General features: G+C 43.1%; 1 protein-coding gene across 1 annotated transcript in view; it reads right to left on the bottom strand.

The window, feature by feature from the left end:
• vwa3b (von Willebrand factor A domain containing 3B) overlaps positions 1-18,277 on the bottom strand; it is a 184,255-nt gene that overhangs the window by 30,869 nt on the left and 135,109 nt on the right. The window contains exon 23 of the mRNA XM_033023449.1: positions 6,053-6,194. Coding sequence (XP_032879340.1) covers positions 6,053-6,194 — 142 coding nt within the window. The remainder of the gene's footprint in view (positions 1-6,052; positions 6,195-18,277) is intronic.

The following is an 18,277-nucleotide window of genomic DNA, read 5'->3' as shown; positions in this document are numbered from 1 at the left end:
AAATCAAAGTGAATTATTCAAGGAATTAAACTTCATCGTAACAGTACAGGAGGCCACAGACTGATGAGACAGAATTCCGAGTGGGATGGAGAATTAAACTGGCAGACACCATAATGCTCAAAGTCACTCAGATGGACAGAACACAGGAGATCCGCAAAGCAGTCATTCAATCTGCATTTGGTTCTCCAATAAAGAGAAGACCACATTGGGGGGGGAGTTCTCACCGAGATGTGGGATGGAGATGTAATGGGATCATACCCCCATGATAACGTGAGCCTCTCAAGATTAAGCAGCAAGAACATTCTACTTTTGAGACACGTCCATGGCTGTAATTGGGGACACAGGACCCAAATAATAAATATGCAATCAAATCTAATTTTGCCATAAACCATGGGGATAGTATAATGACTAATAATTATCAGGAATATCCAAACATTCATATATGTTTGAAAAAAAACTCAATGCTAAAATATGTAGGATGTACAGTATATCCTGGCTATCCAAACCAAGTCCAATTGGATCCAAATGTGTGCACTGTGATTAATAATTTAGATTCAGGTCACCTCAGACTAACAACCCAGCTATTCTTTATCCAAGGTACACAAAAATGCTGGAGAAACTCAGCGGGTGCAGCAGGATCTATGGAGCGAAGGAGATAGGCAACGTTTCGGTCCGAAACACTTCTTCAGACTCTTTATCCAATTCACAATAATATTCTTTCTTTCTTCTTTTCTTTCTTTTAAAATCTTTTTATTAGTTTTTTTTCAAAAACAAAACCAAAACAACAACAAAAAAATAATGATAAACATGACAATGATATTGATATGTAGGGATCAGGATTACATTAATAACAGGGATAACCTAAATATAAGTCCAGTGTCAAAATACACATTGAATATAGACCTCCCGGTCTCTATGTAAATATAGTTAAATATTTAAAAGAAAACATATATATAAAAAACAAATTGATAAAAAGAAAAAAAAGAAAATAAAGAGAAAAAACGTAAAAAACGAAACCCCCCGAAACTAGAAAAAAAAAGCAAAACAGAATCTGAGCTGCAAAGAATTTCAACAATTTAAGTCCCTGTTTGTCGTCAAGTCCGTTCCACCGTATAAAGGTACAATAATTATTATAATGGTTGGAGAGGGGACAATTTATGTCATGTGAAAGTGTTAAATAAATCTTCCCCAAGTCCTATCAAATTTAACCAAGGGTTCAACAATGTCACTCCTGATTTTTTCTAAATTTAAACATGATATCATTTCAGATTACCAATGGATGTGGTCGGAGGGCTAGAGTCTTTCCATTAAAATAAAATAGATCTTCTGGCAATTAATGTGGTAAAAGCAATCAGCCGATGGGCGGAACGGGACAAATGAATAGAGTCTAACATTGGTAGCCCAAAAATTGCAGTAATAGGATGGGGTTGTAAATCAATACCTAAAGCTACAGAAATAGTATCAAAGATTTATTTCCAATATTTTTCCAAAAGTGGGCAGGACCAAAACATATGAGTCAGCGAGGCAACTTCAGAGTTACATCTGTCACAGGTAGGATTTATATAACCATAAAAACGAGCTAACTTATCTTTTGACATATGAACTCTGTGAATCACCTTGAATTGTATCAAAGCGTGTCGTGCACATATTGAGGAAGTATTAACTAATTGAAGAATCCTTTCCCACTTCTCCATAGATAGAGAAATTTGGAGCTCTCTTTCCCATTCATTCTTAATTTTATCAAATGTATCTATTTGTAATTTCAAAATCAACTCATAAATAGTCGTTATGAAGCCTTTCTGATAAGGGCTCAAATGTAAAAAAAATTCCAAGATTTCGGTTTGATGTAGTAACGAAAGAAAGGGTAGAGTAACCTTCAAAAAATGTCTAATTCGTAAATATCTAAAAAAGTGTGAGTTAGGTAAATTATATTTATTGAAGTTGTTCAAAAGACATAAAACAACCATCCAAAAACAAATCATGAAAATCTATTAATCCCTTCCTCTTCCATAACAGAAAGGCTTGATCAGTACTAGAAGGTTGGAAGAAAAAAATTAGATATGATAGGACTAGATAAGATAAAATCATTCAATCCAAAAAAACTTAAGAAATTGAAACCATATTTGGAATGTATGTCTTATTATTGGATTAGTCGTATATTTATTCAATCTCATAATTGTAAAAAGCAACGGATCCCCTAGAATAGAAGCCAATGATAGCCCTTGCATAGAAAGAATCACGTTCAAGATTTATCCATCCTGGGCATTGAGTATCTTCTAAATATTTTGTCCAAAACGTTAAATAACGAGCATTAAGTGCCCAATAGTAGAATCTAAGGTTCAACAGTGCCAACCCACTGTCATTTTTTGATTTCTGTAAGCATTTTTTCTTAGTCTGGAATTTTTATTCTGCCATATATATGAAGACATTTTGGAGTCAATAATATCAAAGAAAGATTTAGCAATAAAAATTGGTATCGTCAGAAATAAACACAAAAATTTAGGTAAGATAAACATTTTAATAGCATTGATTTGGCCGATTAACGATAAGGACATCGGTGACCATTTAGTAAAATGTTGTTTGATATGGTCATTTAGAGGCGTAAAAGTAGCTTTAAATAAATCCTTGTGTTTCTTGGTAATCTTAATACCTAAATAAGTAAAACATTCATTAGTCAATCTAAATGGAACCTGTCCATAATTCGAAACTAGATTGTTTAACGAAAAAAGCTCACTCTTACTAAGATTTAGTTTATAACCAGAAAAACTACTAAATTGATTAAATAATGCTACTATTGCCGGAATAGATTTCTCAGGATTAGAAATGAATAATAGCAGATCATCTGCATAAAGAAATAGCTTATGTGTCTTATTCCCACAGACAATACCAAAAATATTAGGGGATAAAAGGTTCCAAAGCAATATCAAAAAGTAAAGGACTTAAAGGACAACCGTCTAGTACCTCGAAAGAGCCTGAAAAAAGGGGATCTCTGATTATTGGTAACTACAGAAGCCTGAGGTATATGATATATCAGCTTGATCCAAGAAATAAATTTAGGACCAATCTTAAATTTTTCAAGTACAACGAGGCATACAATCAGTAAAATTTAATCAGGAGGACAGAAAAACTGGTCGGAGAACTAGGATGGGGGAGGGATTGAGAGAGAGAGAGAGAGAGGGAAAGCAAAGGTTACTTGAAGTTGGAAAAGTCAATATTCATACCGTTGGGTTGCAAGCTGCCCAAGTGCAATATGAGGTGCCGTTAACATCAGCAGGCCTATATCTCAACATAGGAGAAATGACGCAAAGATATTAACCCAAAGCCTGATTTCAAAGTCAGAGCATTAAAAAAACATTTCGAACTTCAAAAATGAGAAAATAAGAATGCTCATCACCATATGAATGCCCAGCAGATACATTCTATGAAGTTACTGTTTAATAAATAATATGCACCCTGATGGTATCGGCATAGTTTTAGGTGCAGGAAACTTTGTAATGAATAATTTGGTGATTAACCCTTCCATCTGGCAGTGAATATATGCAGTTAAATGTCTTTAAAAGCAGATGCAATTAGGTGAAATAATAAAAAGAACATTCAATCTAGCTTGTGGGCTTATTATCAAATCAAAGTGAATTATTCAAGGAATTAAACTTCATCGTAACAGTACAGGAGGCCACAGACTGATGAGACAGAATTCCGAGTGGGATGGAGAATTAAACTGGCAGACACCATAATGCTCAAAGTCACTCAGATGGACAGAACACAGGAGATCCGCAAAGCAGTCATTCAATCTGCATTTGGTTCTCCAATAAAGAGAAGACCACATTGTGGGGGGACCTCTCATCCCGATGTGGGATGGAGATGTAATGGGATCATACCCTCATGCTAACGTTAGCAGCAAGAACATTCTATTTTTGAGACACATTAATGGCTGTAATTAGGGGCACAGGACCCAAATAATAAATATGCAATCAAATCTAATTTTGCCATAAACCATGGGGATAGTATAATAACTAATAAATATCAGGAATATCCAAACATTCATATATGTTTGAAAAAAAACAATGCTAAAACATGTAGGATGTACAGTATATCCTGGCTATCCGAACCAAGCCAAATTGGATCCAAATGTGTGCACAGTGATTTAGATTCAGGTCACCTCAGACTAACAACCCAGCTATTCTTTATCCAATTCACAATAATATTCTTGATTTAATCTTGTAATAATAATAATAATGGATGGGATTTATATAGCTCATGTTTATGACATCATAGGATGTTTATACTCAAGGCGCTTTACATCGCATTATTCATTCACTCCTCAGTCACACTCGGTGGTGGTAAGCTACTTCTGTAGCCACAGCTGCCCTGGGGCAGACTGACGGAAGCGTGGCTGCCAATCTGCGCCTACGGCCCCTCCGACCACCACCAATCACTCACACACATTCACACACATTCACACACAGGCAAAGGTGGGTGAAGTGTCTTGCCCAAGGACACAACGACAGTATGCACTCCAAGCGGGATTCGAACCGGCCACCTTCCAGTTGCTAGCCGAACACTTAGCCCATTGTGCCATCTGTATGTCCTCTACTTTTAATAAATATCTTGCTCTGTCACCATCAAATAAATTAATGCCACATCAGAAATTATGGTGATTATCAGGATAAGTCAAGTATAGGAAAAACGTTAAGCGTTTTGCTTGAGGTTTGGACTGAATGCATAAGTGCCCTGAATAAGTGACCAGCACTGATTACAACAATTTCAAGTGGAAATCAGAATTTAATAATTCTATAATTATTTCAAACTGCTACAGATAAAGTGTAAATGCGTGTTTTATAGTTGACATCTCATTATTACAAACAATTTTTACACTTATAACAAGCCAGTTAACCTAGAAACCTGTACGTCTTTGGAGTGTGGGAGGAAACCGAAGATCTCGGAGAAAACCCATGCGGTCACGGGGAGAACGTACAAAATGTGTACAGACAGCACCCGTAGTCAGGATTGAACCTGGGTCTCCGGCGCTCCAAGCGCTGTAAGACATCAACTCTACCGCTGCGCCACTGTGCCGCCCTATTCATCTCTGGGAGATGGGCCATGGGGAGAACGTACAAACTCCGTACAGACAGCGTTTGGATCGAACTCGGGTCACTGGTGTTGTCAGGCAGTAGTTCTACCACTACGCCACCATCCCGCCCACGGTTATTCATTTATTGATGAAACCATAATGTTGAGTAATCTTTTTTTTATTTATCAGAAAATGTATTCAATTATTAAAAAATAATATTTACACTGCAATAAAACAAACCAGAACCCACCACCATTACACAATACAAGCAAATATCCTAAATAAACTGCTATACAACTTTGTTTAAGAAGGAACTGCAGATGCTGGAAAATCGAAAGTAGACAAAAATGCTGGAGAAACTCAGCTGGTGAGGCAACGTCTATGGAGCGAAGGAAATAGGCAACGGTTTGGGTCGAAACGTTGCCTATTTCCTTCGCTCCATAGATGCTGCCTCACCCGCTGAGTTTCTCCAGCATTTTTGTCTACTATACAACTACGTTATAATCTTTACTGACGATTCATTCAACCCCCTGCGGTGTTCAGCGGTCCCGGAAATCCCCCAGGGTGCCCGTGGACATGGCATAGTCCCTTTATAACCCTACCCGGACGCGGACGTACCACCAGAAAAGGGGAAGGCAGCCGGCTCGGGCAGAGCCCTCTTCCGCCCGGCGCCGTGACTCGCGGAGGGCCAGCTTGGTTTGGCCAGGCCCAGGAGCAACCCAACCAGGACATCTTCTAGCCCTACCCTCTCCCCTACGCACAGGGTGTTCAAAGATGTGGATGGTGGGTGAAAAATGCAGCCAGATGGCAAGGAGCAGCCCCTTTAGGTATTGAAACAGTGGCTGCAGCCTCACACACCCCATATACATGAGGTACACTGACTCTTCCAGCCCGCAACAGTGGATCTTGCACCTCTTGGTAATCTCTCAGCGTCTGAATAGATTTCTTGGATGCACAAAGAAAATAAAGAGATTCTCTTACCTGGATAATAAAAACCATCAACTTCTGACCTTGCAATTACCCTCTGCCCTCGAAGGATATCCAAAACTCTCCTGGTCGGTTTTGTGACTTTTTTTGCAGAGGGACTATGCTTTCTGCAGACATCAGTCCTGGCTCCCACCTCCTGTCGGAGATGAATACATAATAACATGTTTTAGACAGAGAGATTCTATTTCATTTTTTTGAATTGGTTTGACATGTTTGTGATCTTGAGAATGAGAAAAACGCAAGCACGGCCAAAAAATACAGTCATTGTTAGAAGCTATTATCCTCAAGTCGACAAGTTTCAGTGATAAGAGGGGATGTCTCAATCAGAGTCAACCATAGTGTGGCACGGAGACCCAGCGGTAGAGTTACTGCGCTTACGGCGCCAGAGACCCAGGCTCGATGCTGGCTGCGGGTGTTGTCTGTACGGAGTTGGTGTGTTCTCCCCGTGATCACGTGGGTTTTACCCGGTTGCTCCGGTTTCCTTCCACACTCCAAAGACGAACTCCTACCTTCCGGCAGATGTTACAAGGCCTTCTACGCCCGCACCTCCAGACTCAGGAACAGCTTCATCCCCAGAGCTATCTCTGCTCTGAACCGGCTCTGCTGAGTGTCCCCCCCCCCCCACCCCCCACCCCCATGAACTGTATTCACGCACATTGACCCGGCACAGACATATTTGCACTTTAGACTGTTTTACTGTTTTACAGTTCTTTTAAAAAAATATAAATCATGTTTCCCGGGTATCTAAATTTTATTAGTTGTTTAAGTTATTATTATTATTATTATTATTATTATTAGGTTTGTAGGTTAATTAGCCTGGTGTAAATGCAAATTGTCCATAGTGTGTGTAGTGTTAATGTGTGAGGATCGCTGGTCGGTGTGGACTCAGAGGGCCAAAGGGCCAATTTCCACACTGTATCTCTAAACTAAATTATAATTCACAGAAGTACCGATGGAAAACGTTGCTTCCAATATAGATATTAAATAAAATCCATTCATATTTCAACATTTTTATTCTGTATTGAAAATTATATTTATTTCATAACCTGTTCCTAGATCAGGTTCAAGGCCCTTCAGTAAGATGCATTCTGAGTCTAATATAATTTGTAAAGAACTCCATTAACAAGATTGCAGATTTACTGCAGGCCTATGGAAACACTTCATAGAATCATTGGAACGTAGGAGGCAGCCTTTCTACTCATTAAGCCTGTACTAATATCAGCTGATAGGGAGGCTTAGAAAAATAGGGACACTAATTTACCCAGATGATGAACCAATCTCTAACGATGCTCAGTTGTATAAGGCAAGAGTGTGTGGAATAGGTTTGCATGATCACATGAAGAATGACGTGAATAAACAGTGACGGTTTTACAAGGAACTGCAGATGCAGGAATCTTGAACAAAACATGTGGATGGCATGGTGGCACAGTGATCGAGAAGCTGCCTTACAGCGCCAGAGACCTACGTTCGATCCTGACCATGGCTGCTCTCTGTACGAAGTTTGTGCGTTCTCCCTGTGACCGCGTTGGTTTTCCCCGGGTGCTCCGGTTTCCTCCCACACTCCAAAGGCGCGCAGGTCTGTAGGTTGCTTGGCTTCAGTGAACATTGTAAATTGTCCCTAGTGTGTAGGATAGTCCTGTTGTGTGTAGATCGCTGGTCGGCATGGAATCGGTAGACCGAAAGGCCTGTTTCCACGCTGTGTCTCTAAACTAAACTAAACAAAGTGCTGGAGGAAGCCAGTGAATTAGGCAGCATCTGTTGAGGGAATTATATCACGTTCCCAACTGTGATGGAAGGCGAATAGCTTTTACCTTCTACCTCGTGAGGAGAGCAAGATTTAGGCTAATGTTGACACAAGGAACTGCAGATGCTGCTTTATTTAAAAACATGAGCTGGAGTAACTCAACAGGTCAGGCAGCATCTCTGAAGAACATGGATGTTATTTCAGTTAACATCAGGCAATATCAGTCAGTGGCCTGAAGTGAGAAATATTAGATGGCATCTAATCTGCTGTGTTCTTCAGCATTTATTCTTTGTTCACATGTATGGCCTTAACGTTGTTAACCTGGCTCTGCGCCCACTCTTATGCCACAACATTATCTATCACCCCACTCACCTCTCATACTCAATACTTACCCACCACCCTCATGTAAGCCCCTTCCCCTAACTCCCTCCACTTCCATCCTGCACCCAATGCATATTATAGGCATAGAAACATAGAAAACAGGTGCAGGAGTATGCCGTACGGCCCTTCGAGCCAGCACCGCCATTCAACATGACCATGGCTGATCATCCAAAATCAGTACCCCATTCCTACTTTTTCCCCATCGATGAGACCAATGTGCCAAAAGCCATTATCTATCTGCGACTCGACATTCATGGAGCCATGCTCCTGCACTCCTAGATCCCTCTGCTCTGCAACACTCCCCAGAACCCTACCATTCACTGTGTAGTACTTGAAAGACTGATCTTTAAATATTTAGAGGTGCTGATAGGCGGCATTGGCTCGTACCATCACACGAAAAGCACTGGTTATGTTGAAGGTCCACACATTGTGACTAAAGATCTGAAACTTAGGAGTCAGATTGTGCTGAGCAATCAATGAGTAATGCAGGTAGGTTCAACACTAAACATTCAGTGACTCATTGGAGCTCACCAACTGAGATGTTTAGTTATGTTTTGCACCTGCTTTTCGTCAGCAAGTAAGTAAGTAAGTAAGTAAGTAAATTTATTGGCCAAGTATTCACATACAAGGAATTTGCCTTGGTGCTCCGCCCACAAGTAACAACATAACATACAGTGACAGTTACGAATGACTCAGAAAACACTAAACATTAATAATAATAAAACATTAATGATAAAACAAGCATGTGAACCAACAAAATACCAGATCAAAGGGAGGCTACAGATTTTTGGCTGTTGAGTAGAGCAACTACTCGTGGATAAAAACAGTTTTTATGTCTTGGTGTGGCTGCTTTGACAGTCCGGAGTCGCCTTCCAGAGGGAAGTGATTCAAAGAGTTTGTGGCCAGGGTGAGAGGGGTCAGAGATGATCTTGCCCGCTCGCATCCTGGCCCTTGCAGTGTACAGTTCATCAATGGAGGGAAGGTTGCAGCCAATAACCATCTCTGCTGATCGGACGATTCGCTGCAGCCTCCAGGTGTCGTGCTCCAGCACTTTGTATCATTTTTTAAAATAAAGCAGCATCTGCAGTTCCTTGTGTCAACATTAGCCTAAATCTTGCTCTCCTCACGAGGTAGAAGGTAAAAGCTATTCGCCTTCCATCACAGTTGGGAACGTGAGGTCGCCGAAAAATAAGATGGACGTGCTGCCTGCGCTGGTGAGGACTTGGGAGGGATGGCCGTGGGTGCAGTGATCTCGGTGTTTTTACGGGGGCATGGCGCCGTGAGAACATCCTGGAGTCTGGTGCGAGTGTGGACGCCTTTCTGACTGTTCGGGCGGACAGGAATTGCAGAGAGAGTGACAATGGACGGTACAACTCTGGTCACATCACGGTGAAGAGCGCGTGTGTGGCCCGGACATTGAACTGATGGCTGTGGGTCTCCTCTTATGCTGTGTACCGCAGTGATTCTCACACGCCGCTGTGGTGGATGTTTATGTTTAATCTTTATGTCATTTTGTATCTTGTTGCTTTTTCGGTATGGCTGTATGGTAAATCAAATTTGACTGTACCTCGGTACACGTTACAATAAAGGACCATTGAACCGTTGATATCCTGAATGCCAATCTCCCTATTCAATACTTCCTGGTACAATTTTAGCCCAAAGAGTCTCTGTATCGGCCACCAATTTGCACATTTTTACTCTACTTTAGTGATGCAGCATGGAAACAGGCCCTTCAGCCCATCGAGGCCACGCTGGCCAGTGATCACCCCATACATGGTACACCAACACTATCCAATACAATAGGGACGTTACAATTTCACAGGTGGAACGTTACAACTCCGTACAAACAGGACCTTTAGTCAGGATCAAACCCGGGTCTCTGGCGCTGTAAGGCAGCCACTCTATTACTGCGCCATTGTGCCGCCTACATCTTTAGTATGTGTGGAGAAGACACGAAGTGAAAACATGTTTGAACGGAGACTAAATGAGATTGCCCAAATTCATGTTTTGTTATGTGCATTCACAGGGTCAAAAGTTTTTCTGCACCCCAATATCCAAGCCCATGTCTCACTGATCTAGGCATAGTGTTTAAGAAGGAACTTTAGATGTTGGAAAATCGAAGGTACACAAAAGTGCTGGAGAAACTCAGCGGGTGCAGCAGCATCTATGGAGCGAAGGAAATAGGCGACGTTTCGGGCCGAAACCCTTCTTCAGCACTTCAACTCCCCCTCCCATTCCGTATCCGACCTCCCTGTCCAGGGTCTCCTCCATGGCCAGAGCGAGCACCACCTGAAATTGGAGGAACAGCACCTCATATTCCGTTTGGGGAGTCTGCATCCTGGGGGCATGAACATTGAATTCTCCCAATTTTGTTAGCCCTTGCTGTCTCCTCCCCTTCCTATCTCTCCCTCAGCCCTCGAGCTCCTCCTCCTTTTTCCTTTCTTCGCCCGAGACGTTGCCCGTTTCCTTCGCTCCATAGATGCTGCTGCACCCGCTGAGTTTCTCCAGCATTTTTGTGTACCTACTGATCTAGGCATCACTGATCTGGGCATCACTGACCTGGGCATCACTGATCTGGGCATCAGCTGCTGAATCAGTGACTGATGCTTATAACAGTGAAATGGAAATGTATCGCACAAGAATGGAACTTTTTTGTCCTGCTGGGTTATAATTGTTTATCTTTCAGTACACACAATATAATACTTTGGCAATGCCCTCTCTCTCTTAGCTCTGCTCAATGCAGAAGTTTACCCAAGCCAACACTCCCAGCAGTTTATGTCATTAATGATCCAGCCTTCGATTGTCCTTAATCCAAAACAAACATCAGCAGCTCTGAAGTTAATTGCTCGGGATCTTCAGATGGTTGATTGGAGTTAAAAATACAGCAGCTTTGGCAATCTGATGAAGGGCTCAATATAAATCAACTAATGGATGTTTTAGACAAGTTACAAGGGAGTAATTTCAGTTGAGCATTGAGGTGAAGTCCTAATTTACTGAAGTGTTTGTCATCATCTGAAACGCAAGATTGGATTATTCTGTCCTTGTCTTATTTATTAGAAGGAACAATTAGGTGAAACATTGCTGTAAATCTATTGCTAAAATATCTGACTGTTACTTTTATGTTGCTATTTTGTGAAATTATTTAAGAGTGCAAGCAAATAGGATGAGCGCAGATGGGCAAAACAATCAAATTGGACAAAGTGGGCCAAAGTGTTTCTGTAAAACAACTGTTGAATCTCTACTCCTTCATGAACATCTCTGGCTTTACCTTGCCCAAATCATTATTCCCTTATCATGTAAATGGCTCGGTAGTAAACATGTATTGTCTTTCTGCTGACTGGATAGCAGTCAACAAAAGCTTCTCACTGTACCTCGGTACAGGTGACAATAAACTAAACTGAACTGAATTGAGTTGAACTCAACGAGTCAGTTGGCACCACTGGAGAACATGGATAGGTGACGTTACCGGTTGGAACCATTCTTCAGACTGATTGTGGAGGGGAGGGGGAAGAAAGCTGGAAGAGACGAGAGGCAGGACAAAGCAGGGTAGGTAATGCTTGGATACAGGTGAGTGGGAGGGGGGGTTTAATAGGCAGATGGTTGGACAGAGATGAAAGGACAGAAGGTGCGAGACAAAAGGATTGAGGTGTTGCAAATTGTGAAATACAGGAAGAAATGTAGGTGAGTGGGGAGGGGGAGCAGAAAAATAGGTGCACGCCCAGGTGGGGCCCAGAGGAGAGAGAAGCAGAAAAGAAAAGGGAGGGGGGGGGTTGTGGTAGTCAGCTGAATTTGGACAATTCAATGTGTAGCAAAGAACTGCAGATGCTGGTTTAAATCGAAGGTAGACACAAAATGCTGGAGTAACTCAGCGGGACAGGCAGCATCTCCGGAGAGAAGGAATGGGTGAGGTTTCGGATCGAGACCCTTCTTCAGACTGATCAGTCTGAAGAAGGGTCTCGATCTGAAACGTAATCCATTCCTTCTCTCCAGAGATGCTGCCTGTCCCCGCTGAGTTACTTCAGCATTTTGTGTCTACCTTGGAGAATGCAATGTTCAAGCCTCTGGGTTTAAGGTACCCAAGTGGACCTTTTCAGAACTTCTTATTTCTAATTGCTGGTACGACATCAACCGTCTTGACTTCTCCTCTTCACCACCCACTTCAATCTCACCTCACTGAACGCACAGTGCTCACTCAGCAACAATCCCAACACTGTTATTAAATCTGCCAAAAAAAACACAATTCAGAGCTGTTTCTGTGCTGTGCGACTCCATATCTTCAACTTGCTTTCTGCCGTGATGGCCCGGTACAGCAATTCTAACACACAGGAACCAAGAGGCTGCAGAAAGTGGTGCACTCAGCCCAGTCCATCGCGGGCACAACCCTTCCCACCGTTGATAGTATCTGCATCAAGTGCTACCTCAGGAAGGTGGCATCTTTCAGGTGTTAGGGGAGAAGGCAGAAGAATGGTGTTAAGAGGGAGAGATAGGTCAGCCATGATTGAATGGCAGAGTAGACTTGATGGGCAGAATAACCTGCTTCTGCTTCCATCACTTATGACCTTTCATCAATGATCCCCCACCATCAGGGCCAAGGTCTTTCTCGCGGCTAAGTCACAGACCAACAGCTTCAGTTACTTTCCTACAAGTATCAGGTTCTTAAACAAACCCACACAACCTGAATCATATCCTGCCAACAAATACTACAAACCACCTCTCGCGATACCATGGGTTTGTTTGTTTCATATATTTCATCATTTAGGGATACAGCGTGGAAGCGGAATTATGGGGCTTTTTCACGGGGCGAGTTGACGCAAGATGTCACCAGAGTGAAGTGGTCGTGGTCCAGCACGAGTCTCGCACGATATAACGGGGGGTAGATAAAGAGTTCCCACGGTACTCGGCATTTCTGTTATTTGTGCGAGTGACTTGTCCGTCTCCCGAGCTTTCGCGTTAAATCTTGAATGAACATCGTGAACTACACGTGACACAAATGATGTAACTTTTTTTTTCACACACTATAAATATCCTCCCTTGGTTGAATTGGCTCATTTGGAGACATGTTTTACTGTGTATGTGGGAGACACAGACAGGGCCGGTGCTAGGAATTGCGGGGCCCAATTAGAAAATTGATGGCGGGGCCCCTACTCTAGAAAAGTAAAAATTTATGTATGTTTATATTTCGTGTAGTATGCTCGTCTTTAACCAAAAAAAACATTAAATGCTTGATATACTAAAATTTTGAAAAACTATATGAAAGTGTCACACATCTAATAAAATGAGCGGCACTTTGAAAGATTGAATGTGTGTGTGTGTGTGTGTGTGTGTGTGTGTGTGTGTGTTTATGAGTGTATGCGATTGTGTCTCTGTGTCTGTGTGACTGAGTGTGTGTGTTTGTGTGTATGCGTCTGTGTGTGTGCGTGCATGGCCGGCCTTAGGGGGTTTAAACGGTTTAGAGATGTTTAGAGGGCTTCAGATGGGTTCAGATGTGTTTACAATTGTTTAGAGGGGAATAGAGGGAAATAGGGGGGCTAGAGGGGGTTTAGAGGTGTTCAGAGGGTCCCAGAGGGGTTTAGAGACGTTATAAGCCCCCCGTGAGAAATTGTATTTCTCTGAAAATGAAGATAGACATAAAGCTGGAGTAACTCAGCAGACAGGCAGCGCAGCGACTCTGGAGAGAAGACCCTTCTTCAGACCGAACTGAACTCGCGTCGGTGAGAGTACTTGTGATTGTCTGAAGAAGGGTCTCAACCAGAAACACAACCCTCTCCCCAGAGCCGCTGCCCGTCCCGCTGAGCCACCTTCAACTTCAGAGCCAAACAAAAAACACAGAGTGCTGGAGGAACTCAGCGGGCCAGGCGAATGCCTCACCAGCTGAGTTTCTCCAGCATTTTTGTCTACCGCTAAACATCAATGATTCCGGGAATGCTGAGGGGACAGGGTGATAGAGAGGGAGTAGGAGAGCTAGAGAGAGACGAGACGGGGAGCGGGAGAGAGAGCGCGAGAGAAAGAGGGAGGGAGGGAGTGAGCAAAAGACAGAGAGACACAACGTGGGTCGGTAGGTGAATGACTAACCTGCACACCAGGAAGAAGCCCCTTCTCGCGGTCCGGGGCCCTCACTCATGATGGTGAGTTAAATGAAATTCTCAACGTGTCATCGATCTACATTCCTCAGTAATGTAATTGTGTTTTAAACAAGTATTAATGACGCCGCGTGAATTTTATTCAAAGGAACACGGCGTCATTCAATGAGTCTGAAGAAGGGTTTCGGCCCGAAACGTCGCCTATTTCCTTCGCTCCATAGATGCTGCTGCACCCGCTGAGTTTCCCCAGCAATTTTGTGTACCTTCGATATTCCAGCATCTGCAGTTCCCTTTTGAACACGGCGTCATTAATACTTGTTCAAAACACTATAACATTTACTGAGGAATGTGGATAGATGCAGATTCATGACATCGCATAACAAGGTGTTAACTACTTACCGTTAAGAAGTGCTAACAGCACTAGTTAACAAATCGTTTGTGTATGATGGCCGTGCAGCGGTTGTTATGCATGTTCGTTTAAAAAAAATCCGGATGGCGAATTAAAAAAAATCTTTATTTAACAAAGAGAATTCGTATTTCCGTACGAAATACTGAACATTAGTGCGGGGCCCCCATTAGGCGCGGGGCCCAATTGGGAGCAATCGGTCAAATCGGCTTAACGCTGGCCCTGGACACAGATGGACTGAGCACAGTACCTCGGTCTTACTGTGTGTGGGAGAGGGGGAGAAAGAGACGTACACTCACAGAGGCAGAGTCTCTCAGCCTGTGTAAGAGGGAGGGAGGGAGAGAGAGAGAGAGGCACACACAAGGTGGATGTGAAATCTCACCTGCCTGTTTCAGTGACAGACACCCGCCGCCAGTAAATGAAGACACCCCCATCTGTCTCCCCCTCCTCTCCCTCGACTCCCCCACCTTTCCCTCCCAACTCCAGTCCCTTCCCGACCCCCTGGGAAACTGAATAGAGCAACAATATAGATATAGAAACTGAAACAATATAGAAACTGAATAGAGCAACATGGCAAAAACATCTCTGACACGCTTTACCCCCTTTCTTTGAGATTTTCTGGGAGCCATCTCTGCAAGTGTTCCTGTTAAAAAGATTATCCAACAATGACAATTAGGTGGGACGTCCTCGAAGGACACATGTTCCCTTGTCGATATTGAGACCACCTTTTTTACTCACCTTCTGTCCCCTCTGTCCAGCTTCCGGGTTCACCGTTCGCAGGAGTTCCCACGGTACCCGCAAGAGTTATTACGGATATCGCACTGGCCACTACGTCCATATAATGTTGCAATGCTCAACCACAAGTGTATAAGTCACTCTTGGAGAAATTCAAACTTTCTTGAATTTTCTCCCGAGTTACCAAGATACACGATTACCTGCCGTCAGCGCTAGGTGGTCCACGGTGGTCCACGAATGCCGTACTGTTATCGCACGAGGTTCCCACGATGTTAAACTCTGGTTAGCTCTTGCGTCAAGTCGCCCCGTGAAAAGGCCGCTTTAGGCCATTCGGCCCATCTTGGCGAGACCACACCTGGAGTATTGCGTACAGTTTTGGTCTCCTAATCTGAGGAAGGACATTCTTGCCATAGAGGGAGTACAGAGAAGGTTCACCAGACTGATACCTGGGATGTCAGGACTTTCATATGAAGAAAGACTGGATAGACTTGGCTTGTACTCGCAAGAAATTAGAAGATTGAGGGGGGATCTTATAGAAACTTACAAATCTTCTTAAGGGGTTGGACAGGCTAGATGCAGGAAGATTGTTCCCGATGTTGGGGAAGTCCAAAACAAGGGGTCACAGTTTAAGCATAAAGGGGAAATCTTTTAGGACTGAGATGAGAAAAACATTTTTTACACAGAGAGTGGTGAATCTCTGAAATTCTCTGCCACAGAAGGTAGTTGAGGCCAGTTCATTGGCTATATTTAAGAGGGAGTTAGATGTGGCCTTGTGGCTAAAGGGATCAGGGGGTATGGAGAGAAAGCAGGTACGGGATACTGAGTTGGATGATCAGCCATGATCATATTGAATGGCGGTGCAGACTCGAAGGGCCGAATGGCCTACTCCTGCACCTATTTTCTATGTTTCTATGTTTCTTTCAAGTCTACTGCACCACTCAATCGTGGCTGATCTATCTTTTCCTCTCAACCTCATTCTCCTGCCTTCTCCCCGTAACCGCTGACACCTAACTGTATTTTGCAGTCTATTTTCAATCTTTTTTTGCAATCTTTTTTCTTTCCACCATCTTGCAGAACACGTGTATAATTTATGTTTTTTTGTGTATCCGAGTCTAGACCTTATTTTAGGCTTTGGAGATACAGGGCAAAAACAGGCTGTTTGGCCCAGCAAGTCCATGCCGACTAGCAATCGCCACGTCCACTAGCACTATCCTACACACCAGGGACAATTTACCATTTGTTTACCGAAGACAATTAACTTAGAAAACGTCTTTGGAAACGGAGCACCCGGAGAAAACGCAAGCGGTCACAGGGAGAATGTACAAACATTTATACGTACGGAGTCTGTCTGAACGTATAAACTCCAAATAGACAGCACCCGTCGTCAGGAATAGAAACCCGGGTCTCTAGCGCTGTATGGCAGCAATTCTATCGCTACTCTAACCCCATACTTCTGCCTTCTCCCCTAACACCTGGAAGATGCCACCTTCTTGACCCTCAGACCATAATCGATCTGAAACATGTTTCCCTCGCCACAGATACCACAAGACCTGCTGACTCCTGATTTTATTTCAGATTTCCAGCAACTGCAGTATTTTGCTTCACAAATAAAACATGTTTCTACGGATGCAGGTATGATCAACTTTCACACGTGTCGCAAAATCAGACAGTGTTGATGAGCATGTTTGAGAGACAGAATATACAGTAAACCCTCGCTATAACAGACCACAAGGGGGGTTATTATTGTCAATTGTCCGCTATTACCGAGTGAGGGGGGGGAAAGTTTTACCCAAAGCCGAGAAGGAAGACAGGCGGAGTTGGAGGGTTCAAACAATCGGGAATTCACAGGCCCCACACGCAGTGCGTCAAGGATGAGCCCGTACTCATGTCTCCTCACGTGCCATTCGTGCTGCTCTCTCTCTCTCCGCTCCCGCAATTGGAAGCACCGACCAGCGATCCCTACACATTAGGACAGATGTGGAAAAACATTTTCACCCGAAGAGTTGTGAATCTGTGGAATTCTCTGCCACAGAAGGCATTGGAGGTCAATTCACAGGATGTTTTCAAGAGCGAGTTGGATTTAGCTCTTAAGGCTAGTGGAATCAAGGGATTTGGGGAGAAAGCAGGCACGGGGTACTGATTCTGGATGATCAGTCATGTTCATATTGAATGGTGTTGCAGGCTCGAAGGGCCGAATGGCCTACAACTGCACCTATTTTCTATGTTTCTATGTTAACACAATCTTTTGGATATGTATTGGAATTATGGAAGAATTGAAACTGAAAGAAATTCTATGAAAGCTGCCATAGACTCAGTAGGCTGAATGGCCTTCCGATACTGCACAAGGACACGAACATGACTATGAATTGAGGCCATGATTATCCCTTGTAACATTATTAGTGCTATACTTGCTGGTTAGTGGAAGGCCAATTGCCACAATAGAGGCTTTGTGTGTTAGTACGTACATAAATGCTGTGTTAATTCACAAAACGTCCACTCATGCTTTGTGTGTTCATACATAAATGGCAACTGTGATACCCAGCTCTGCAGACCAGATCAAGACCAACCCATACTCCATGTCTGAAGAAGGGTCCCAACCCAAAACATGGCCTATCCATTCCCTCCATCGATGCTGCCTGACCCACTGAGTTACTCCAACATTTTGTGTTTTGTTGCACCACTGACTTTAAGATCGATCCTTTACATTAGACTTTACTTGAGAGATACTGTGCGGAAACAGGCCCGTCGGCTCACTGAGTTCGTGCTGACCAATGATCCCCGTACACTAATACTATCCTACACATTAGGAGCAATTTACATTTTTTTTTCCTGAATCCAATATCCAACAAACCTGCACGTCTTTGGAGTATGGG

This window comes from Amblyraja radiata, chromosome 6 (genome assembly GCF_010909765.2).
Source record: "Amblyraja radiata isolate CabotCenter1 chromosome 6, sAmbRad1.1.pri, whole genome shotgun sequence".
NCBI classification, from domain to species: domain Eukaryota; kingdom Metazoa; phylum Chordata; class Chondrichthyes; order Rajiformes; family Rajidae; genus Amblyraja; species Amblyraja radiata.
This window is presented reverse-complemented; position numbering and strand designations above follow the sequence as displayed.